Source organism: Lactuca sativa, chromosome 8, assembly GCF_002870075.4.
Source record: "Lactuca sativa cultivar Salinas chromosome 8, Lsat_Salinas_v11, whole genome shotgun sequence".
Classification (NCBI taxonomy): domain Eukaryota; kingdom Viridiplantae; phylum Streptophyta; class Magnoliopsida; order Asterales; family Asteraceae; genus Lactuca; species Lactuca sativa.
The window spans coordinates 81,726,531-81,752,110 of NC_056630.2; the positions used below are offsets into that span (position 1 = coordinate 81,726,531).

Below are 25,580 nucleotides of genomic sequence, written 5' to 3' on the forward strand. Positions count from 1 at the left end.
CGAATAAGAGGTATCTACAAAACAATCTTTGTTATTCCAAGGGGTTGGCTAAGACCGTAGGGAGTGGGCGCGATTCCAAACCGCGGTTTTATCACCTGGACTGCGAACACTCCCTGGGTGCGGTTTTGGCCACAGTGTGGCGAGTTTTGGCCGCGTCTTTTGATTGGATGGTGCAACTTTTGACCGTTGAACGGTCCATTGTGCATAATTAATTTTTTTTATTTACCTTATATATATTTACCATTTCTTACAAAATCTTCACAATAATTCCTTATCTTTTTACTATCTTTTCCTCAAATTTTTTCAAAATGTCTTTTTCCAAGAGGCCCACCAAAAAAAAAACACACACTAGAAACACTGCAACCCCAAAACCTTCATTTGAGCAACCGATTTTTTCACCTCTGTATTACCACTATGACGGTATGCTTCCGTATTTTTCACAACCACTACCACAAACACTACCACAACCCGACACAGATTTTAATTCATTTGATTTTAGTCTCAACCCGAGTTTGTTCAACAAACACAAGCACAACCACATACGATCGTTTCTAATTTCGGACCGGAATTCGTTGAACAAACTCAGCCCATTCGAGCAACAACTAAAAGAAAAGAGAAGGCGCATGCTAAATGTTGGGAACCCCTATAAGTGTTAGTGTTGGCACAATCTTCGATCGATATTTCAGAAGATGCGACAACTGGAAAAAAAACAAAAACATGACCGTTTTTTGATTCGCGTTTTACATAGGTTTTATAAAGGAATGAATCGTGGAGAATATCGTTCAAGCATCAGTTGTACTCGAAATGGGAGAAGATGAACAAGGAAATCATGTTGTTTAATGATTTGTATACCAACATGAAAACGTCAATGGAAAAGTGGAGAAAGCGATGGTGTGATTTTGAGGAAAGTGTTGAAAGTGTATCAAAAAGAAAACCTGAAGGCTTTCAAGTTTCTTGAAGTTTGGAATTTTATGAAAGATAACAAGAAATGGCAAAACAAAAAACATCAGACGAACATATCGACAGTGGTTCGAAACGCATCAGAACATTTGAGTCCGACCACACTACATCAGATGCTCATGTTCAATTTAATCTGAACAAAGATGAACTTGTTCCAGTTTCACCACCTTCCCGACCAATTGGAAGAGACAAAGCAAAAAAGCACAGGCAAGGTAAAACGTTGAATTCAAACTGAAGTAGCTTTCTCTCCAAACTCTCGATTATTTGCTTTTCCTCCGTTACCCTTGAGATTGTGTAGACACTATTTTGAAAATTCACATTGTATTTTGTGACACTAACTTTAAAAGCTAAATGCTTGTTTTTCAAAAAATTGAGTTCAGGAGGATATATGCCCAAACTGAATCCAAGCTGAAAAAATGGTAAAAATAACTATTACATTTGTAGTCGAACGGTAAAAACAAATAAATTTAAAAATGTATTGGTAATGTACCCTAGTATGTTTTCTACTAAATCTCTGGCTGAAATTCCCAAGAGCCCATATGCTTCCCGATCAAACATAGTTAAGATTGTAGAAGCAGAATCGTCTTGAACGCAAACTGGAATCATGTATCTAAAAAAGAAAGTTATAACAATTTCAAATTGTTTAATTAAGAAGAGAAAAACATAATTTTTTATTTAAAATTATTTAAAAAAAAACCTTGGGATAGGAACTTTAGTAGACTTGTTGCATTCAACATTTGTACACTTGTAAAGTTTCACATCTTCATTGCAATGCGGAATTTCAACTGCCTTTACATGACAATCAGGACAACTTTGGTAACACCAAGGTTTGTCTTGGCGGATTCCTATTATAGTACCAACAATTATGAACTCTTCAACCTACTTAAAAAAAACAAAGATGTTAAGAAACATAAACATTAATATATAAATATATGTTTGTATAGAAAGTAGGATGCTATTATAATAAGTTTACTTGATATATAAAAATGAACACAAAACAGAAAACAAAAAAATAAATTAAAGACTAAAATACCTTTAAGACGAATTTATGTCCAACACAACAAATAGCATATATATAAAGATGAACAACAAATTTAAAAAAAAAAATCACTTATATAAAAACTGATCCAAAACAGAAAACAAAAAAGTTATTTTAAGACTAAAATACCCCTGGGATGATTTTCTGTCCAACACAACAAATAGCATATATAATCTATAATAACTTTATTTGATATATAAACATGAACAACAAATTTCAAAAAAAAAATCACTTTAATAAAAACTGAGCCAAAACAGAAAACAAAAAAGTCATTTAAAGACTAAAATACCCCTGGGATGATTTTCTGTCCAACACAACAAATAGCATATATAATCTATAATATGTTTATTTGATATATAAAGATGACCAACAAAATTAAAAAAAAAAATCACTTATATAAAAACTGAAAGGCAAAAAATATAATAAAAAAGTGAATTAAACAGTTGAATATCCTTAGGACGATTTTCTGTCAAACACAACCATGAAAATGTCACCCATCTGCCCATTTTGCCCTCCAGAAAAAACAAAACTAATAAAAAAAACAAAACAAAAAAGTAGGATGCTATTATATGCAAAAGAAAAAATAAACAAAAAAATTGGTTTACCTGGACAAGTTCTTTACTTTTGTAAATTGTCTTAACCTCATTATTTTTTAGGAAATCATCATTGAGTGAAACATGTTTTGTCCGAATCAAGCTGATGGTACCGGATAATTGTGAAGATTCATTATCCTTAGCCAACCTGATTAATATTTAATTATAAGAATATTATAGTATGATATAATGTCATATAATAAAAAAAACAAATGTTTATTATAAAGAAAGTAACCAACTTTTCAATAAGTTAAAAAAAATAAACATAAACGAAAGTAACCAACTTTTCTCTAAACTGTTTGATTTCATCAATATCAGTGTTGATGAAGACAGTTGTGACATCATAGTAACTTGCAACACCGATATTACCTATAGACAACATAATAAATGTTATAAAGATATTTATAATTTATAATAAAAAATAAATTGACAATTATTATGTGACAAACCTCTGTAATCATTTATTTTTGCAAACTGCACAATTATAACAACACAATCATCAGTGTTATGAGTGTCAAGATAATCATAAACTTTGTTGGCAAAATGACCCCACAAAGTGACCTTAAGTAGTACACCACTGGAAAAAACACAAAATTATAGACTAGGTAATAAAAAATTATAATAAATAACAAATATTCAAAATGAAATTTTTCTAACTCCAAGTTTTTGAGCTCAAGATGGATTCTTTGCTTGTCTTTTTTCTGAGAAGGGATAATAGTAGTACGGGAGACAACCACGCCAATAACATCTATGAAATTCACTGTGGATAAATATAAATTACTAAATAATGTTAGGTAAAGTATTAAATAATTAGAATTTATTAAATAAATGAAAACGTACCAACAGATCTTTGGGTTGGGATAACCTTGGAATTAATTTTCTGAAAATCAACAAAAGATAATCCAAAAACATTTTTCGGAAAATTAAGACTTTCCTTAAGTTCTGTTTCCCTTATGAAGGTTATTTTATTTGGAAGATCAGAAAAGATGGTAGATTTGGGATGTGGATTGTGTTTTGCAACAGATAGGGTGGTAAATTCATAAACGGATCCCTCACGAAGACTTTTTTCAAACTGATAAAATAAGTTTTGGAAAACATTAGCTTGAATTAGAGATCCCTAAACATTAAAGAAGACAACATTATCAAATTGTAATCATGTAAGATATTTATAAAAAATGAACGGTAAAATGCAATATATTTTTTGGAAAACAATAAGAATATACCTGTTCATCCAATAAAATCATTTCGATGGAGTACTTTTCGTTCTCATTAAATTTAGAATTGAGCGTCCATAACTTCAATACTTTGACTTTGATAGTGAAATCCGAATTGACTGGGTTAATGTCTTTTATGAATGTAATCTTTGAAGTAGCCATATCTGTAAAAGTAATTTGAAAAGTCAATGAAATGACAATAAATTTTACAACTTGTATTTACTTTATCCCCTAAAAATTTAGTAATAGTATATGTAATATATAATAAGCTTAGTTTTTATATAAACATGAAAAAAAACCAGTTATATAAAAACTGACAGCCAAAAGAAAAAACTAAAAACTTAATTAAAGACTAATATACCCCTAAGACAATTTTCTGACAAACACAACAAATATCATATATAAGAATATAATAAGTTTATTTGATATATAAATATGAACAACAAAATTCAACAAAAAATTAGTTATGTAAACACTGAGAGCCAAAGAAGAAAACAAATAAGTCAATTATAGAGTAAAATACCCCTGGGACGATTTTATGTCCAACACAATAAATAGCATATATAACGAATAATAAGTTTATTTGATATATAAACAACAAAATTAAAAAAAAAACAATCACTTATATAAAAACTGAGAGCCAAAACAGAAAACAAAAAAGTAAATTAAAAACTAAAATACCCTTTAGATGATTTTCTGTCCAACACAACAAATAACATATATAACAAAACTAAAAAAACAAAATAAAAAAGTAGGATGCTATTATATGCAAAAAAAAAATAATAATAATAATAAAATAAAAATAACTTAAAAATAACATAAAATCACCAAACTAAACTGAAAGATTTTCTGTTTGTTCGGTATGTTATATATAATAATATATAACATATATAAAATATAATAAGTTTACTTGATATATAGAGATGAACAACGAAATTAAAAAAAATCAATTACATAAAAACTGAAAGCCATAAACACCGAGAGCCAAAAAAAAAATCAAACAGAACCTTCAAAATGTCACCCAAAAGTAGGATGCTATTATATGAAAAAAAAATAAACAAAAACAAAAAAACAAATATGTTTCAATTTTAAGAAAAATAAAAGGATAGGAGTGATATTTAGTGTTGGAACTTTCAAAATAAAAACAAAAAAGTAAATTAAAGACAAAAATGCCCCTGGGACGATTCAATGTCGAACAAAAGAGTGGTATTTAGTGCTGGAATTTTCTTTTAGATATTTTCAGGGGATAGTTTACTTGATATAACACATATAAAGTATAATAAGTAATTTAAAGACTAAAATACCACTAGGACCATTTTCTGTCAAACAGAACCTTCAAAATGTCACCCAAAAGTAGGATGCTATTATATGAAAAAAAATAAACAAAAACAAAAAAAAAACAAATATGTTTCAATTTTAAGAAAAATAAAAGGACAAGAGTGATATTTAGTGCTGGAACTTTCAAAATCAAATAGCATATATAACAAAACTAAAAACAAAAAAGTAAATTAAAGACTAAAATACCCCTGGGACGATTTAATGTCCAACACAAGAGTGGTATTTAGTGTTGGAACTTTCAAAATCAAATAACATATATAAGAAAACTAAAAACAAAAAAGTAAATTAAAGACTATAATACCCCTGGGAACATTTTATGTCGAACAAAAACATGAAGATCAAACTTCAAAGAACATCAAATAATATGAAAACACAAATTGCGAATAATCATTTAATTTAAAAAAAATAGCAAACATAGCTGCATTGGTTTTAATATATTTTCACAAAATGGTTTTATATTTTCAGTTATGATGATGAACTCACCAGATTTGTTATGTCAACAACGTGCAGAATGCAGATGCAGAAATCGTAATACTGAAGATGAGAATGGATGTTGAAGACAAGAATGCAGAATATAAACGGAGTTAATATATGAGTAAATTGGAATTCCTGATTTTTTGGGATTCATATAAATATTCAAAACAGTCAAAATAAGATAAGATATGCAGTGAATGAAATTGAACGTAAATTGATATTGTTTCCAAAACAACATGGATTTTTTTATTTGAAATTTGAATTTGAATGTTTATATGATCAGAAAATGATAAAGATGAAAAAAAATCGGGTTTTCTCCTAAACTTATGCAGTTTATACGGTTTTTTTAATATTTTTTGTGTTTATAAAATTTTTTAAATTTAGAAAATTTAGAAAATAGGATTTAAATGAATACATGACACGTGGCAAGTATGCATTGTAGAAAGGGGACATGTGGCCAATTATAGGTTTTGTTTATTAGAGGAAGTAGATATATATATATATATATATATATATATATATATATATACACACACACACACTATGAAGGTTAGTAATGCATTTTTCATTAGGGTATCATCTTGAAGTTTGGAGTTTTTAATCGCATACACTATAAAGTTTCCATCATCTTGATCATCTTTAAAATCATCATAATATTAAGCTCCTGTTAAGAATCTATCTCAAAAACATTATAAGGATTATCATCATCCTTTTTGTATCTTCCATTTCATAAACTATACTATGTGTAGGTGAATCGAACAATAAAATTAATTTACAACATTTGCAAGTGTGTACGAGTGCATGTTTTTAGTAGCAAACGGACATAACGATAGTGGGGAGCGACAAACATACATGGATAAAAGGGATGACGAACGTTCTTTATCATAGTGATTGATGTCCAATAGTGATGTGTAAACAATGATATGATGAAGTTACTAGTATGAGAGATGATGAGGGTGTAGGGGTGTTACACAATAAAGTTAAGGAAATGAGTTTTTAGATGGGGCTATGTAGAGTTGTGGGTCTATTATATATTTAATAATAGTAAAATATTAAAAAAGAATGATAATAAATTACAAAAAGATACGATAGTCTTTCTACTTTTGAACCAAATAGACAAATACACAACTAAATTACACAAAAGTTAAAAAAGAAAGACCAAATCTTCTAAAATTTAGATCATGAACTGAGAAAATAAAAAACCACATTGACCATTTTTGTAACTTTTTATTTATTTATTTTTTCTTTTTTTATTTAAAGTTTTGGCCAACTTTCCATTTTATTTTTTCACGTTTTATTTTCTAATGATCATCATTTCAAAATTTGAATTTTTGTGACGGGAGCGCATGGCAAAATGGTCATTTCAAAAGTCGTAGGGACCCGATTTCTCCGATAGATAAAGGAGATCGCGATAACAGAAACCCCTACTCACCAGTAAGAGAGAAGAAAATTGACGAGCGAGAAGCGGAGACTACATCTTGTCAATTCACATTCAATCGACACTATGGTAAGCAGACTTTCTTTATCTTCTCCCTATTTTTCGTCAGTCGTTCTCCGTTTCAGTGTTGCTTTTCGAGATTTCGTTTTGCATCATGCTATGCTTACCAGCATAATATAGGTTAGGGCTTTATGGAGTCGGAAGGTTTTCTCCGATTTGAGAGTCTGTAAACCATGAACCCATTGATACGAATTCCAAACATATCGTGGAAAAAATCGTGAAGTTTATTAAGTTCACGTGTACCTGCTATGTGTGCATCTGGTTCTAGAGCGGCGATATAGAAGCTGTCCATCTCTGGAAATTAGTATTTGTGAGTTTGGAATTCGAGATCCTGCATGTGGATCTTGAGATCCTTTAGTTCAAAGTTCGAACCGATTTAACTCCGTCTGTGATTCCAAGCCATGTATTTGGAGTTCCCGAATACTCCATAAGAGGCGATTTAGAATGCGATGATTTAGCCTTACACAGGAAAAAAAACTTTGGTTAAGACCACATTTCGGTATACTTGATGCCCAACCCTTCGAAAAGGAAACTTTTGATTTCTTATGTCAAATGACTTAAACTTTCAAATTCGTATGAACTTGTGTACTTTTTTGTCCCCACTGATGGTACTTAAGTAACTTAGAAAGTTCGAACGCTCGTGAAGAAAATCCAGTGACAAATTATATCAGATTTTCTTTTTATAAGTTTTAAACATTGTGAAGATTTCAAATTGCGTGTATGTGCTTTCATCTCTGTAATAGATCATGTCTCGTAGTTTCAGTTTTAATCATTTGCTCGGTTGAAAACTCTTGAATTGTTTTTGTTAGCAGGATGGGCAAGATTCAGGAGATACTAAGCAGAGCACTGCAGACATGACACAATTTGTAAGTTTGTTGAATCTATTGCTTCTACTATACTTTATATGCTTATGTTTTTAGTGTCATATTTATCTGCAATCAACAATTAAATGCTTGTGCTTACACTGGGGCTTGGTTATTTGATATATCTTTTTACTTTGGGTCTATTTTTTGTATATATCCTTCTATAGCATGGATGTTCTTCAATGTTTGTAGAAGACTGATTTTGCTATAAAGCATTACAAAATTTGAATCTAGAGTTGCATTGTGCACAAGAGTCCTGTTTTTTTATGTGTGGTTAGGTATATTTGTAGGTCTTGACATAAATATGATTTCATTTATATGAATCAACAAATCATCAAATAAATGAATCAATGTATTAATCTGATTCATAAAACTCTTTTTGAGTGGGGTCGGTTAAAATTAAATTTAAAATATTGTTTTACAATTTCAAATATTAACCTCTACACCTACCATCCTTCCTGCTTTTTCTCTTTTAAATACCCCCTTCTTGCCTTCTCTTTTTTATAGTCTGTTTGCTTTTTTTTTTCTTTACTTTTTCTAAAAATCAATCCAATGTAACATTACCAACATTTTTGAAGTGGGAAGTACATTTTATGACGATAAAATTTTAACATATGTGTTTTTGGGACAATCTTTTTTTTTAATATGCAAGTACTTTTCTAACAAAAACATAAAAAAATGATTGGTTTGTTTTATGAACTAGACACTTTTGGCTTTGTGAAGTTAAACAGTTAAGGGTAGATATGCTTTCAAAAAATATATTGCTCTAAGAAATTGTCACGTCTTAGAATAATAGATAAAGAAAAAATTATGTTATCGAAAGAAAAAGTTAAAAGAAAATGGACTGATTATTTATTTATCATGTGTATTTTTACAGGTTCAAACCCTTCTTCAGCAGATGGTAAGATACTAGGATGTCTCCATTTTTATTTTTGTGTTTGGGAAGATTTATATATTGTAACTTATCAGAAATATTGTCTGTGTGTTACAGCAAAGCAGATTTCAGACCATGTCCGACTCAATTGTTACAAAAAATATCCTTTTTTTTTTTTTGCTTAAAATGAAGTAATATCATAAAAATTAGAAATGAATCTTTTTATCTGAAAATTTTCCTTAATGAGATGAGAATGCACTTGATGAGATGGGAGAACGCATAAATGAGCTGGAACAGAGCATCAACGACCTTAGAACAGAGATGGGGGCAGAAGGAGGAGGCTCTCCCTCACCATCACCATTGTCTACATCTAAGAAGCCTGATGCCAAACCAGAAGAACCTTCTTCTGCTGAATAAGTGAATCAAGAAAGACACAACACAATCTTATGTTTTGATCTTAATATCTGTATTTGTTTGATGATATTTTACTCATTTTATGCTCAATGTTTGTCTCTACTGGTTCTTATGCTTTTTTTTTTTCTACTTAACAATTAATTTCGTTCTATACTGTTTAAGATATACATACCAATTGCCATACCATGCTTTTGGAAAAAGAAAAATCGACTTCATCTTTTACGCATTCTCTCACTCACTCAACTTGTCTAGGGCTATTTTCTATGATTCATGTCAAAACCGACTTCATATTTTACACTGTTTTAACTTTTTGGTTAAAAAAACAGCTGTAGATAAGTATTAATATTATAATTTTTAATGATACCAATAGTCTGTGTGAAATTGAATTCATGCCAAGGTAACGTAGGGATCTTGTGGAGGTGGATGGTTCATGTGGAGGAGACATTTTGTGTGGAGTAGGAAGGCTTTAACAGGTGTCGGTGACATTTTTTTTTTTTTTGGAAAGAATAGGGTTTGCGTTGTATTGTAGATTCAAAATAACCGACAAGGGATTCTTGCTTCGTCTATTTATTTATTTTTCTTTTTATCGTATCTTTTTTACATGCCTAGTGTATGGAATTTTATAAGCTTTTAAATAGGTGTTGATTGGGCATATTTTGTTGGATATGAGTTGTAAATGAATTATTAAAACTCTTTAAGCGACTACACTTCTATGATCTGTACTTTTATGCATGCCTATTCATTTTGGTCAAATAAAGTACGTCCTAAATACGATTATTATTCAGAAAATAATTAAAATAGTACTTTTCCTCAACTTTTTTGGGCAAATAGTTAAGTAAATGAAAAAAATAACCGTAATAGTTAAGTGAAAATCAAAGATCAACTTTAGTTCCAAACAGGATAAGTAAATAACAGCATTAATATTATGCAATCTGCACTATCTCAATACCCAAGTTCCCCTAGAGAAGTCCAATATCATTGATTTGATGGTTAAAACACTTGAGTGTGAAAGAGCGTATTCTAAACACAACTAATGGAGAGGATGTAATAAAGAACGTAATCCAAACAAACATTTCCCAATTCCTCATTATAGGCTAGGTATTCATGAGCACCACACAAAGGGTAGATACCCCACTTGTGCATAGTGAAGATTATCTAGAAATAGCTCATTGTCATCATACATCATATAACCAATGTAGTATGGATATAATGGATTTACAAGGGCACCCATCCTACAAAGTATGCAAATGTTTTATTCCCGTATAATTTTCATCATAAAACACCACAACACATAAAACATCATTTTCGTCATACATTAATATTTCTTTTTAACGAAAACCTTTTTAAAAAACTTATCAATATTTCATCATAAATAATCCTTATTAACAACATTTCAACTCTTAAGGAAATCTTTTTTTTTCTTTCCGAAACCACTTTGTATAAAATACACAATTAGTACTTATAGAAAAGCATATAACATGTAGAGGCACATAAATATATTTAAAACAACTTATAGTATATTTGCAAATAATAACATGTGAAAACTTTAGAATAGAAAATCATAGTAAGGGACATATGCTCCCGATAAATTCACCTTAGTCCAAAGCTTAGCAAACACTTTACTCTGCGAACACTTGCACTACTCTTTTTCTAAACTCTATGCTTCCCAATCATCACCTATATAATACCAATGTAGGTTACTACAATGACCAAAATACCCCTAGGGTTCATAAAAATCCTAAACTCTCAAAATGTTCATTTTTAGCCTTAATATGATTTATGGAAGTGAAATCAGACCAAATGAATAAGCCAAACTCTAAGAATTGATAAAGTGTAAAATGAAGTCAGAGGACTTTATGTGTCATGTTCACTTAGGAACGGGTTGTGTTCTACGTTATGTGTCACATCCATTTTGAGAACGCATCATGTTCTACAAAATGATTTTCCATTTTTAGTTTTCTTTCTCATTTAGCCATCATACTTTGCATATTTGCTTGGGGTCTCTTAGAGTAATATCTTATACAACTTCTATGGGTATTAAACATGTTTATAAGATGTTTAGATACCAAAAAACTTAACTTAATCCATTAAGTTCTTCACAATAATCCTATATCCCTATTGTTCATCAAACTTTACTTATGGAGCTAAGAGCTCAAAATGTACATAAGCTTACTAATGAACTATATAACAATACTAAAACCCTTTATACTACATTTGGATCATAAAATATGCATTTTAGTTCTCTATAATTTAATCCAAATGTTTGTAGGCTCATAACCTAACTATGTAACCACTATTCCAGTTCTATAGGGTGCATCAGGATAATCAGGGTTGGAAATGTTATGATTGGTCTGTTATTCAATGAGGTTTTGGTATGGTAACATTTCAACGTAGGCGGTCTGTCGGGGGAGTCAGACCATTATAGGTTTCAGATCTCGGAAGGCAGAAGTGGTTTTGCGGGAGCTTAAGGTTTGTTTTTCTTCGGGATGGGAGTTCCAGTTAAGGGTTCAGTTGTCATGAGAATTGAGAAGGTTGTCTCATGCGCAAAATCTTCAGTTCCGTTCCTCAGATTGTTTATTGTATTATGGGTGTTAGTAAGGAGCGATTTCGAGGGCGAAATCTAATTTAAGTGGGGGAGAGTTGTAACACTCGGTTTTAGATTTTCTCCGTTGATCGGTGCTGCGGCCCAATCATCAGTTGTCATGAGGCTTAGGGCCTTGGGAAAGGAAGGATTTCGCCAATTCGGATGTGGGTATCATAATATATCCAAGTGTCTGATTGTGTCTTTGGAGGCCAAGGGTATAATCGTAATTAGATATCTCGATCTTTTATGGTTTTTGGGTTTTGTCAGGAGGTTTTAAGGTCTTGTTGTGTTGTTAGGAGTGTAGGGCTTCTCGCAATCTTTTCATGGATATAAGGTTCGTCGAAAATGGACCTAGGATGAGGGAGTTATGGCATTTTGAAGTTATTGACAGTTTTGGCCCCTAATGGGAAAAATTTGGGAAATTAGTCCCATGCATGCAAAGTGGCATGCGTGTGAGTACGCCCATCGTAGTTATGGAAAATGGACGCATGTAGTCTTTGAGTACGAGGTGTACGCGAGGTGTACTCCCTTCAGCCATGAAACCCTAAATTAAGACCATTAACCCTATTTAAACCTCATTTCTTTCATGAGCCTCATCTTGTATCCATCCCTCAGCCTCCTAAACCCTAAAAGACGACCTTTAGCCATATCTTGGAGCATTTAAGTTATTGTGAAGGATTTTTGAGAATTTTTGTATACTTTGAAGAGCTTGGAGCTTGTTGAAGAATCACCACCTGGAAAGGCGCTTGTAGATCCATATGTTTTCCATCTTTTACAGTCCATTGGAGTTAAAAAGCTTTGATCTTGTCTTCTTATTTCATAGATCTACTTTGGTTTGGTTTTTGGCCATTTTAGTCCCTTTTCTTGGTCTTGGTGAGCTAAGGTTGTTTTAGGAGCTCAATCTAGTAGATCTGGACATTGTAAGGCCCCCTCATTCATAAAGGTGCAAGCTTTGTGGAGTTTTTGAGTTCATGCATGATTTAAGACCATCCATTAAGCTCTTTTGAGCTCTAGAGTCACATTAAGCCATGCAAACTAGTAAAGTTGTCAACTTTACTTGAAAAGTCATCTATAGGAATCATGCTGGAGAGTTGGAGAAAGGGCTTAAGTGATTAAGTGCTTATTGGAGAAGTTTGGAGTCCAGGGGAGTACGCTGGGCGTACCCACCTGGTACGCTGTGCGTACTGACCCCAAAGGGTATACGTTTGGCGTACTAGATGAGTACGTAAGGATATCTTATGGGCCTTGTGGTGCCATTTCGCGTTCGGGCTATCTTATGAGCTTGTATTGCATGGAGTTTTGTTGGGTTAGTGATAATTATGTGTTTCGGTTCAGAAAAAGTAAATGGGATTTTGGAAAGGCCCATGTAAGGGTTTGGGCCCAATAAAATTGGGCCATTAGTGGGCTTTTATGGATCTTATGGTTTGGGGCTTGTATGGTTTCGGGCTTGGGCCTTATTTGAGAGTCTTGTTGGGCTAGGGGTAAAATGGTCATTTTTCCCTAAGATTTGATTATGGATCATGGTTTAGAACTCAATTGCTAATTGGGTGATATTTTGGTATTGATAGCTTGGGAAGTCGTCAGGGCAGTAGCTAAGGATTTCTTTCAGTGAGCTTCTTCATTCGAGGCGAGTCTCCCTTTGTAGAATCTGTAGGTCGAAGGCACCAAGGCCGACCCACTAGTATTGATATAGCTTAATGATTGTCTTTGTGATAATTATTAAGGTGGTATGTATTGTTTGATGTTTATGTGAGATATGCATGATTTTATATGGTATTGGTAGGGGGTGGGATAGACCCCGTAATCGGTTGGAATAAAACCGAAGGGTAGGTCGGGCACCCATATATGCCTGACAAGGGTAGGTCGGGCACCCAAATATGCCTGGCAAGGGTAGGTTGAGCACCCATATATTCCCGACCAAGTAAGTCGGGCACCCAGATATGTCTGACAGTATGTTTGCGTTTTGGGGAACTCACTAAGCCTCGTGCTTATAGTTTGTGGTTTTGCTTTTAGGTACTTCCAGTTTGGAAGTGAAGGCCCGACTTGATCGCAACACATACACCCGTGTTTTCCGCAATATGTGATTTTGGGATTCAACTCTGATAATTGTGTTAATTAGAAATGTTTTTAAATGTTTGGATCAAGTTACATCTATGTTTTGATTATAATAAAAATGAAATTTATATCCTTGATTTTTGGCGTGTTACGTAATGGACAATGTATCTCTTTAGTAAAAATATCGGGATAGTGATACGATAAACGAGCATGCAACACATGATTTGTCCTATTATGACCTTATCTCAAACAAACTGTATGTCAATCTTGATGTGCTTTGTATGTTAATGTTGTATTGGTTTGTTCAAGAGGTAGACAACACTAACATTGTCACAATGTACGATAGTTTCTAGAGTGGATGACTGATGAAGTTCTCGAAGTAAATTACTACTCCAACATATTTCAACAACGAAATTGCGACGCTTAGGTACTCATATTCAACACTTAAGTACGAAATAGTGTCTTGTCTTTTAAAGGGCCAAGACAATAAAATCTACACATGAAATACACAAAATCCAGATATGGAATGATGAGTGGTAGGAAAACCAGTCCATTAAGCATTATAATATGTTATAAGACTCGAAAAAGGTGATGTAAGTCGAAGTTGGTAAACATAATAAGTGTGGCTCCCACAGATCATGCTTGTAAAGGAAAACTTGGCAAACATAATAAGTTGTGTTGGGTCATGTATTAAGATACGAAACGACTACGATATGAGGAACGATCCTTAATCTATAGCCACGAACAATCGAGCTTGGTCGTAGTATAAAAATGGGTGCTAATAGTTATGCGGTTAAGCATGTTGGCCTTTTAAAAAATGTCACAAGCATACTTTCGTTGAGACAAAAACATGTCGTTACGGAGTTGTGGGACGGAAATGCCGAGGAAGTAATTTAGGTCCCCAAGGTTTGTCATGGAAAATTCATACCACAATGTGGTGGATACTTTGTCTTAGAAGCACAGGTGAAACAAATAAGTTGTATGGGGCTTGTCGATATATAAACATAGAAGAATCACAACTATAAGGGAAACCAAGGCGAGATATAAATAATGCAAATCGATAAAACCATGCTCGTGGAGCCTGTTTTAGACCAAAAGAGATCATTAAAACATAAAACATGAACCTAAAACTTACTATTCCAGAAACTCGACGACTGATCTAGAGTCCATACTTGTCTTTAAATAGAGTTTTAAGGTTGATCCATACTTGTCTCACAGTGGCGTTCTTTTTTAGGATCATCTACAAAAGGCGACTATAAATAGTTCTATAAATCCACATCTTCACAATTGAATCAACTTGATTCCATTGTGCATTATCTGAAGTTGCTGAGGTTTTATCATTCGCTTCTTGAAGGTGATCTGACATGTTGAAACCATTACAACGAGTTTCAAATAATCCGCACCATGAAGCATAATTCAGTGGATCCAAATCAAAGATAAGAGTAATATACATTTTGAGATCCGTAATTGCATAGGGTTTCTCGGTATAAGTGGTCATGGTGAAAGAAGGAGAAGAGAATCAGAAAGATGATGATCAAAGATAAGAAGCACACGACAACTAGGTTTCATGAAGGAACAAAGTTGAAGATTGATTCAGTTGTGACACCATGTAATCAGATAGAAAAATACAATATATAAGAATAATACAACAATAGAATAACCCAAGGCCAAGAATTATATGTACACACAAACATAACAATAACTATATATTAACACAACCAAGGGATATATACACCAAAAACCCGGGACCAAACATACAAATTACTCTTAAATATATTAAAGCGTGAAAAACATCTCGTTGAATGACCGTTGATGGTTTAAAACCCAAAGGGAAAGCCCGAAAACCAGCCAACTTTTGAGGATTGAAGTTACTAGATTTTTTAGCAGGCGAAGACCACTAATCTCATAAGCAATATGGTCGTGTATTGTGCTAGGTGTTACTATCATCACCTTTTAATTCTTTTTTACCAAGTATCTTATCTATTGCTTTAATTAATACATGGTGGAGATTTTTCTAATTTCTTTGCACAAAAAATGTAATAAAATAATATGGAAAAAATGATATAAGTGATAGAATAATCAACCTCACGGAAAATGAATATAATTAAAAAACTACTAAGGTATCCACAAATTACCAAACAATATATGATTTAATTACAAAAATAATAATGCTTGGTTGTTGATTATATTGAGATAAATTTTACGAGTTGATAATCTGAAATCTTTAAAGTTATTTTTATTAGTGTATTGATCGTTTGCAGTGTAATTTTATTAGAAAAATTAACTTGTTATTATGTGTGTCAAGTAGAAGAGAGAACTCAAACTTCACTCTTAACTTATTCAACCCCGACTGTGGATGCTTTTAAGATAAATGAATGAGCTGATATTTTAGTATAATTTAAGGTATTAATTTATTTATAATATGCAAAATTACATATTTGATCTATGTAGTTATAAGTGTCTATAAAACTGTACAAATCACCCACATTGCATTAAAACACGCTGCATATGCGGTTTAAAATATTTTGGGTATGATTTTAAGTTTGTAATTTCATTAAATCACACTATGCTTTGCGTTTTACAGATTTTAATTAGCTACAAATCCGAGTTTATATATATATATATATATATATATATATATATATATATATATATATATATATATATATATATATCATATTTTTTGTACTATTTCTAGCATCTTCAAAACTTTCAATCATCAACAATCACATATCTTCAATACTATATCGCTGGACCAATCATAACATCTTAACTGATCAGTTTTCATTAAACATAACCAGATCTCCATCATTATCAATCAATTCTATTTCGACATTTCATATCTTCAACATCATCGATCAATTTTACTTCAACATTTCGAGCAACTGACGTTTTGGTTTTTGAATATATATAAGAGGGAAACACGTATGTGCAAATTTAATAGAAGTTATTTCTCTTGCGTGCTTTGAGGAGTGTGAGTTTCTTTGTGAGACGAACTCTTTAAAGATGTCTGATGCAACATAAGAATGTATGAGAAAGCATGTATGAAAAATTAAAATGTTTTTATACAATTTTTGATACTTTTAATTTACCTATGCTAGATACTATGTAGCACATAAATAAAGTCTAATAGTTTATACTAAGAATATCATATTATCATATGACTACAAGATCTAAGGATATAATTGTTTTTTTTTTAAGTTTTATCGGAGGTTAATGGATAGACATTTTGTCCGTTTGGGCATTAGTTCAATTAAAAAATTCTTTTAAAAGTATAATGGAAGATCATACCTCAAAGAATGGTATATGAATAAAAAGTCATCATGTATTGTCCTTTGACATTTGTTTTGGATTTGGTAATGACCGAGTCCATCACGGCAGCGACGATACCTTTCTCTTTTGCTTTCTTTTGTGCTTTTGCTTTTTTATATGATATCAACTTTCGAACTTGCAAAAAAATTAATAATAATAGCTTTCAAGAGGATTGCCAAAATATGTCTTCTGTCCAATATTATGCTTTATTTGGTTTACGTAAAAGACCACAACCATCAAAATTGACTATTATTTAAAGAAAAATTATATCTATTAATATGATATTAATATTTATCGATTTATTGGTTTATTGTATTTATACAACATTAAATTTAGTGTTGAATCTGATATGTACAACTCAGTTTTGTTTCACATAATAATTAAAGTTTGAGTTTGATATTACCTTAGAGTATCTATCTGATTATCAATTGTATTCATGAGCAGAAGTTTCGTACAAAAAACAATAAAAGCAGGCAAATGTAGTTTATAATGGTAAATCTGATAAACTTTTGCTGTGGATGATTTCATGTTTTCTAAAATCTGTCGTGGATCAGATACAATAATTCATCCAATTCAAAACAGAGTGTTAGGATTTAGGAGGGAGAAACAGCAACGTACGTATGAATATGATAAAGGCAAAGAATTAAATAAAAAAAGGACCTTAAAGGGCCTCGAATCTCGGTACCTGTTCTTGGTTTTCAGAATTTGATTTAATTACTCATTCAAATTTCGAAAAAATATATATAAATGTGTACGCTGATCTCAAAAAGGAATGGATAGCAGACCCTATGTACCTGATTCATCATTGAATCTGCATCCCAATTTTCCAGAAAAGTTCAAAATATTGATTATTATAATAGAAAAGGTATTGGCAAACCAAAATATTGTTTATAATCCACTAGTGAATGATTAAAACTAGACACTAGTATCATAAATTTGCAAACCAAATGAACACTCGAAACTATAGAATTAAAATGTAAAACTTTTTAATCGGAAGAAATAAACGTGTCCTGAAATAGAAATCAGATTCATCCAACAATCACCATAATCACTAATAAATGAAAATCAGAGGAAGAAGAAGAAGAAGAAGAACTTCACACAAATAAAGGATTAAAAGAAATCAACGTTGACAACGAGTAATTGTACTGCAACCACGCTGGTAAGGGTTAGCTTGACCACCTGATTGACAGTTATAGTACGACGCACCTCTCTGCGAGCACGGGACATTGTTCCCTTGCAGCGCTCCGTAGCTTATGTAATTAGTCGTCGCTAATATACGCCTAGTGCTTTCCGATTCCATCTCCATTTCTCCAGATCCCAGACACTCGGCTATGGACCCCTTGCATCCTCCTCCTCCCTGCTTGGACATCCAGATAAATTCATCTCCACCGCTAGAGGCAGCAGCCGGCGATATGATGAAAGCAGATAGCATCATGGCGGATATTGCCACCAGGAGAAGAAGAAAATTGGTAGAAATCGCCATCGTTGAATGAAATGAATAATTTGGTGGAAAATAATGGAAATTGTTGTTTTGAAGAAGCAAGACAAAGAGAGCGGGTCGGCAGGCCTTATTTAAATACTTGGCCCTTTTCTTGTATTGTACTCGCATTCCCATTCTCGTTTAAATTTCCAAATATACCCTTTGATTTTGATATCTCTTCTATTTTAATAAAAGAATAGTTTTAATTTTCTTTTGACATATGTCATCCTATTAGGTCTCTTAATTAATGCATATTTTATTCTTTTTTTATATGTGTCAGCCTATTAGGCCTCTTAATTAATGCATGCCACTTGTCAACCTATTAATTCTCCATTTAAATTTCAAATTTTAGATTACCACTCTAATTAAATTAAATTAATAACATTAGAATAAAATTAAAATAAAATTAATAAAATTATAAGACGATATAATTTCACGTATTTATTTAAATTAACGATCATAATTTTATATAACTAAAAAAATATCTCTTAATTAATAATATATTTAAAATAATTGATTAATAATTTTGAGTTCTCACTATAAAAGTTTAATTAATTTTGTAACCGTGGTTCCCACGGGTTATAAACTAGTTCAGTAATATAGATATATGATTTCAATTAAATATGATTTAAACTGTACTTGATATTTATCTATATTGCTATTCCATCTTCCATTTCAATAATAATAACTCATAATGTTAGCCGGTATGGTCACAACATATTTACAAGTGAGGTGCATACCCCATCATCAAAATAACCACTCCACAATATGTTTGAGAGACCTTTGTGAACATCTGTGACCACCCTCACTCCACAACATAATTACTATGCCTTGGGATAATGTTTACTAGAGGTGCAAACGGGCCAAACTACTCGTGATCGGCTTGTTAAAAGTTCGACTCGAAACTGATTTTAATCGAGTCTGAGCCGAGCTTAAGTTTAATACTGAGCTCGTTTATTAAACGAGCTCGAGCTAGAACCTATGTCACTAAGCTCAATTAGGTTTACTTGAGCCTAAACATGCCTATATATAATATAATTTATTATTATTTTTATATATTAAAATAAAAAATATTTGGAGAATTAGAGATTTAGGGTATTAGTAAACGATTTCGAACCAAGCTTAAGATTATTTAGATAAGTTAGACAAAAAATGAGTCGAGCTCGAGCCTAAATCGAGCTTGTATAATTCTTTACGAGCTTGAGTTGAGCTCGATACAAGAAAACTTGAATCGTGCTGAGCACGAACTCGAACCTCATATAACTTAAACGAACCTGAGCCAGCCTAACCTTGCTCGACTCAACTCATTTGCACCCTATTGTTCACTAGTGAAAATCCCTCCCATATAGGATTCTTACGGGTGAAAATATTCCTATATTGAAAGGCCTAATAGTTAGGCTAATGATTAGTAAACTATTTAAAGATAAATAAAATATCCTCGTATATTTACTTTATATTTATCCTTCTATTTATTTTAAATGGTTATAATTATATTAAAATATTATTATTTTTATTAATTATGATATATGTTAACATATAACATTGCTAGGACGACGAGAAAGGAAAAAAATATAAAAAGGATACTTAACTTCTCTTTATAATAATATTATTATATTGTAATAATTATAATATAGTATAATCTTAAAATATATTATTTTATATTGTTATTTTGATTGAATTACATGCTTGGTCTTTAGTTTACATATATCAAAAGTTTTAATTAATCTTCAAAGAGACACATGGTTGATTCTATCAGTTTAGTTGCTAAATCCATGAAAATTAGTTCTATGTTTATTTAACCTCACCTTTTATTAAGTATGTGTAAATGAAAAAATACGGGTCTTTTTTATTTTATTATATTTATTTTAAAAGTTTTTTATTCTAAAATCCTATTATTTTGGATTTTTTTATAATGTCCTAATTTTTTTAATAGTAAAGTCACGATTATTTGATTTTTGAATAAAAAAACCCAAAAAACCCGGTTAATTTATTCATTTTTGATCTTTTTGACTTGTTTGGTAGGTCATGAGACCAAATTGTTAATTTTTTTCAAATAATTGGACTATTCTATAAATTTTCTCAAAATGTTTATATATTGTACAAACGTATCTTTTTTTACGTATTTATATATATTTTTACGTATTTATGATTTTTTAAACTTTTTATATATGTATATGTTTACATATTTTTATGTATTTTAATTGTATAAACATAGTTTTTTATGTATTTATATGCATTTTTAAGTTTATATATATATATATATATATATATATATATATATATATATATGCATTTTTTATGTATGTTAAATGTGTAAAAGTACTTTTTTTTACATATTTATATGTATTTTTAAGTACTTTACATATTTTTTAACATCATGATTTTCAGGTATTATACTTAAGCCCCTCGTGTTAACTTTATTTGCAAAATGGTACCATGTGCTTGATGCAAGAAACGTGTGTTTAGGCCCATTATGCCCAACGTAATGCATCTTACTTAAACCCTAAATTATGGGACTTGGACACTATATAATCACACTTATGGCTTATGTTACCCTCATTTCTTAGCCTCCACTGACCTTATAGGCTCATTTCGAAACCCTAGACCTTTCTATTGTGTTTTTGAGCTCATTGTGTGCATCTTGGTGTGTTTTGGTTCATAATAAAAAAGAAGGAGTTTGGTACAAGGTTATGGATCAAGGAAGAGCTTGTGGATCCTGACTCTCTACTCCATTCCAACTTGTTTGAGGTAAAAAGCTATGACCTTGTGCATTAGAAGCTTAACTCTAGTTTATATGGTTTTGGACCCTTTTTGGCCCCATGAATGAGATCTAATGGCTTGACACCACTCCAGGAGCTATGAGTTGCCACTGTTGGCGTTTCTGAGGTTCAAAGTCCATGAACTTGGCACCTTTAGGGTTGAGAATCACCAATGCATGAGGTTATTGAAGGGTTTTGAGCATTCTTACACTCCTATGGTGTACATGCAACCCTAGAAACCTTGGATCTATGTTTTCTCTAAGATACATGCAAATAATAACTTTCCAAGGTTTACTTCCTAATAAGCATGTTATAGGGTACTTGAATCATAAAACACTAGTAGAATTACATACCTGTTAGTAGTGGTTGATTGCTTGGAGTTTGAGAGCCTAGCACCAATAATGTGGATGCCTCAAATGGAAGTCACAAATCACCACAAACTTTGGAAACTTTTAGAGAGAGTATGAACACTTGTAGAAATTGGCCACCTTTGCTCACACACACTAGTCTCATTTCAAGTGCCAAAGACCCCTTTATATAGTGTGGTGGATTAGGGTTGCATCCATGTAAACCCTAGTACCCATGACCTTTCATTTCCATGAGATCCATGGGTTAAAGCTCCATGGACTATCCATGGACTTTCCATGCAAGCCTAGCCCATTCTAAATAAGCAATAGCCCACACTATATAAATACAAGCGCCCACATTTAATTAGTCACCTTTTTGATCACCAAATTAATTCTAAATTAATTCTAGATCAATACTAATTAAATAATATGATTTCATATTAATATATTAGAACTTATAATATATTAATAAATCATAAACATACTATTCTCAAAATATTATCCATAAATAGTTCGGGTGATGTGCAACCCAAATGGACCATGCCAGGTCGGGTCAAGTACATCTCAAATATAGTTATGAACTTACACACCTTATCCAACAGTCTCCCACTTGGATAAATCTAATAACTATAATTGTAAGCATGACTTAAGGAACCGACCGACAATCATAACTCTTAAAACTTTGTTGAACTATGAAGCGCCATTTTAGATAAGTGATCATATAATCCTCTATTCTTGATATCAGCCGGACAAATACATGGAACAATGTTGTACTTATTCTCCAATAGTTTGTTTCCTGATTTCCGATTTGTTTGACTTAGAACTTAATTGAACCCATCAATTTAGTTATGACCGGGCCCAGTACATAGGTCAAAACAAAATCATCGAGGGGCCCAGATATCGCTTCTAATCCAAGAAGGAACAGATAAACTTAGACTCATATGCTTGTTCTACTACTTGTTGAATTATACACAAAGGTACGTTTTATGACATCAAGTTACTGATGCGTTTTCGTACAATCAATGCATAACCAACTCATAGCAACAACTCATATCTCTAGGTTTGAAGACTTACATGATATTATAGTCTCAAGATCACTTGAGATAAATTCCATGAAGTGATACAAGTGAGTGTGGGTTGAATCCAACACTCAGAACTTATGAGCACTCATGAATGTTGTAGCAACTCTTGCTATGTCCAACACTTTAGACATCTACAAGCCAACTTCTTGACAATCTTGATTCATATCTACTTCCAACATATGACCGACTATGGAGAATTTGAATAATATGAAATACCATAACATAATTATTCTGGAAGTCAAAACGTGCAAAATGAAATAATAGTAAACGATTGACAAAAGATAGCAACACTTTAGTCATAAATAAACAACAACTTTTATTCATCATCAAATTTCAATTACACTTTACACACTTCAAAAACTATCTAATCTGTGAAACTAATATTGTCCTTTAGCCCGTTGCGCCTCGCATGCTGATAATGCCTAACCCTAGTCAGTCCCTTCGTGAGGGGATCTGCTGGGTTCTCCTATGACGATATCTTCTTTGCTACGAGGAGTCCTTCTTCTATCTTATGTCTTATGAAGTGATATTTTCTGTCAATGTGTCTAGATCTGCCATGATGTAACGACGTAAAAATTTAAAACAAATTTTCATTTTTAAAATGCATACTCTTCATAACATATCGTATAAAAATCTCTTTTATTCAATTACAAAGCATAACTCCTTTATTAATCCAGGATCCTCCTAACTCTTTCACTGGTGTGTACAATCAAGCTAGTGCCATCCCGCGATCCTGAGGAGAAAACCCTGAAACACATAACACATAACACGGTAAGCACGAAGCATAGTGAGTTCCCCAAAATACCACATACAACACATATTAGCCACTCGAGGCTATAACTCTGTTTGACCCTCTCGTCAATGTGTCTCAGTGGGACCCTCCAGTCCTATAACTCTGTGGGCCCTCTGGTCCTAACTCTGTGGACCTCCTGGTCCTAACTCTGTAAACTCTGAAACATACATAGCATAAATCACATAGAAATAATGCAGTGTATCACATCATATAAATGGCATACAAAATACTCTGTCACATAACTCTAATTACCACTCTAGGTAAAGTATAGTGAGAAGACTCACCTCGGGTGAAGAACAACCCCTATAAACACTGCTGCTACGCACCGGCCTCTAACTCTGTGCCAAACCCACAATTATCTCAATTAGGAGCTAAGTACAACCTCTCACTTATTGGGTCTAAAGATAGACCACCTACCAGCCCATTAATGCCCTAAGCCCATTGGGACCACTAAGGCCCAATAATAAATGGGCTTCTCCGAGGCCCAAACCTCAACCTACATGACAAGCCCAACCCAAGAGCCCAAGGCATAATTATATTATTCTCTGCTCAAAGTCTCAAATACACAGGCCCAAAGATTCGGTCCAACACTCAAGGCCCAACAATAAAGCCTAACCCAAAATCATACAGAGAGATTACGCAGGGCGTACCTCCTTTGTACGCTCAACGTACTCAAGAGTGCATGAAACTGATCAGGGACCTCAACCCAGTACGTGGGGCGTACTGGAATTACGCCGCGCGTACTCTCAGTTTTGCTTATTCAAGTCTCTGGGTCTTAATCTGTTAAGACCTTAACTCATCTCTTGGATCTGGACTTCCTAACACCTCTTACTCCATAAAGTTAATGACTTTAGGCCCTAGAATTGCTGATAAGGTCACAACACATGAAAATCTTACTTTCTTAACCCAAAATGCACATAGCTCATGCATGTGTTGATTCTCATGATCAAGATCTCATTTTTATGGTTCCTCACCACTAAAAACACTTAAAAGGACAGGTTATTAAGCTCTGGAGTTCACTAACTCACAAAGTTCAAATCTTGGGACATAAAACCCTAAAAATGGACCATACTAAGCATAGATCAAAAGAATGGGAAAGCTTTGAGCTTTTTACCTTCAAATGATGCTCTAGCCCGAAGAAAGCTCAGCTCCAAGGCCTGGACTTCAACTCCATTCTCTTCCGTGCTCCTTCTTAACTCCAAAGAGCCCACAATAACACATATAAGCTCAACATGGCCACCCACAAGCTCAAGAAGGGGTATTAGGGTTTGATGGGGTTTATTGACTGAGGAAGGTGGCCAGAAATGAGACCATCTCATTCTTTAAATAGGGATACTACTTGAATTAGGGTTTTCCTTCAGCGCCTAGTACACCCAGCGTACTTGGTGGTTCTCGTGTCCATTCCATGCAAATAGGTACGTTAAGCGTTACCATACTTACGCCCAACGTACCCGATGCCACCCATTTCTCAATAAGGACCCAACTTGCCATAACTTCCAAACTATCATAGCTTCTTTGATATATCTTCAAATTCCAAAGATCCTCATATCTACGGACAGGTGATGAGATGCCCTACGCTTTGGCAACTTGCTACAAACCAAGACCTCCTCATGCCCGGCTCGCGACTCACGAACCCTAATCACGGACAATCTGAAATAGGATGTTATAATTCTCCCCCACTTGAATTAGATTTCGCTCTCGAAATCACTCCTTGCTAACACATAGATCGGACTCAACAAACCGAGATGCACCACTGAAGGTCCTCAAATCATACAACAATCACTTCCAAGGATACTCGTTCCCACTGGGGAGTCCCAGCCTGAAAGGGGCAGACCCAACTGCCGCTGCGGTACCCAATCTGAATCTCCATAACTGGAGAAACTCTCGCTGTCTAATTCCTT

General features: G+C 32.8%; 2 protein-coding genes across 5 annotated transcripts; one reads left to right on the plus strand and one right to left on the minus strand.

Annotated features, from left to right (window-relative positions):
• Positions 1 to 6,977: 6,977 nt before the first annotated feature.
• Positions 6,978 to 9,369, plus strand: LOC111896121 (heat shock factor-binding protein). 2 transcript variants are annotated; one of them, XM_023892141.3, is made up of 5 exons: positions 6,978 to 7,125; positions 7,929 to 7,982; positions 8,857 to 8,880; positions 8,971 to 9,013; positions 9,113 to 9,369. In XM_023892141.3, the coding sequence occupies exons 1-5, from the start codon at positions 7,123 to 7,125 to the stop codon at positions 9,268 to 9,270; spliced, it is 282 nt and encodes a 93-aa protein (XP_023747909.1). In that variant the 5' UTR covers positions 6,978 to 7,122; the 3' UTR covers positions 9,271 to 9,369. The 2 variants fall into 2 exon arrangements, with proteins under 2 accessions (XP_023747909.1, XP_023747908.1); XM_023892140.3 differs by having other exon boundaries at positions 7,025 to 7,125; positions 7,926 to 7,982.
• Positions 9,370 to 16,614: 7,245 nt separating this feature from the next.
• On the minus strand, positions 16,615 to 18,795 carry LOC111896132 (rapid alkalinization factor). Of its 3 annotated transcripts, XR_002851814.3 has the most exons (3): positions 18,425 to 18,564; positions 17,198 to 17,353; positions 16,615 to 16,916 (listed from the first exon to the last, which is right to left on the minus strand). XR_002851814.3 is itself a non-coding variant. In XM_023892150.3 (2 exons), the coding sequence occupies exons 1-2, from the start codon at positions 18,699 to 18,701 to the stop codon at positions 16,771 to 16,773; spliced, it is 423 nt and encodes a 140-aa protein (XP_023747918.1). In that variant the 5' UTR covers positions 18,702 to 18,795; the 3' UTR covers positions 16,615 to 16,770. The 3 variants fall into 3 exon arrangements, 2 of the variants coding, with proteins under 2 accessions (XP_023747918.1, XP_023747919.1); XM_023892150.3 differs by lacking the exon at positions 17,198 to 17,353 and having other exon boundaries at positions 18,425 to 18,795; XM_023892151.3 differs by lacking the exons at positions 16,615 to 16,916; positions 17,198 to 17,353 and adding an exon at positions 17,689 to 18,029 and having other exon boundaries at positions 18,425 to 18,794.
• Positions 18,796 to 25,580: the final 6,785 nt, after the last annotated feature.

Excerpts from the sequence above, each read along its gene's own strand:
- LOC111896121 (XM_023892140.3), top strand. Across the intron at positions 8,881-8,970 it reads AAACCCTTCTTCAGCAGATG|CAAAGCAGATTTCAGACCAT; the intron begins GTAAGATACTAG and ends TGTGTGTTACAG. Across the intron at positions 9,014-9,112 it reads CGACTCAATTGTTACAAAAA|TTGATGAGATGGGAGAACGC; the intron begins ATATCCTTTTTT and ends ATGAGAATGCAC.
- LOC111896132 (XM_023892150.3), bottom strand. The coding sequence starts at position 18,701 with ATGGCGATTTCTACCAATTTTCTTCTTCTCCTGGTGGCAATATCCGCC. Across the intron at positions 16,917-18,424 it reads TGTCCCGTGCTCGCAGAGAG|ACATCTTTAAAGAGTTCGTC; the intron begins GTGCGTCGTACT and ends ATGTTGCATCAG.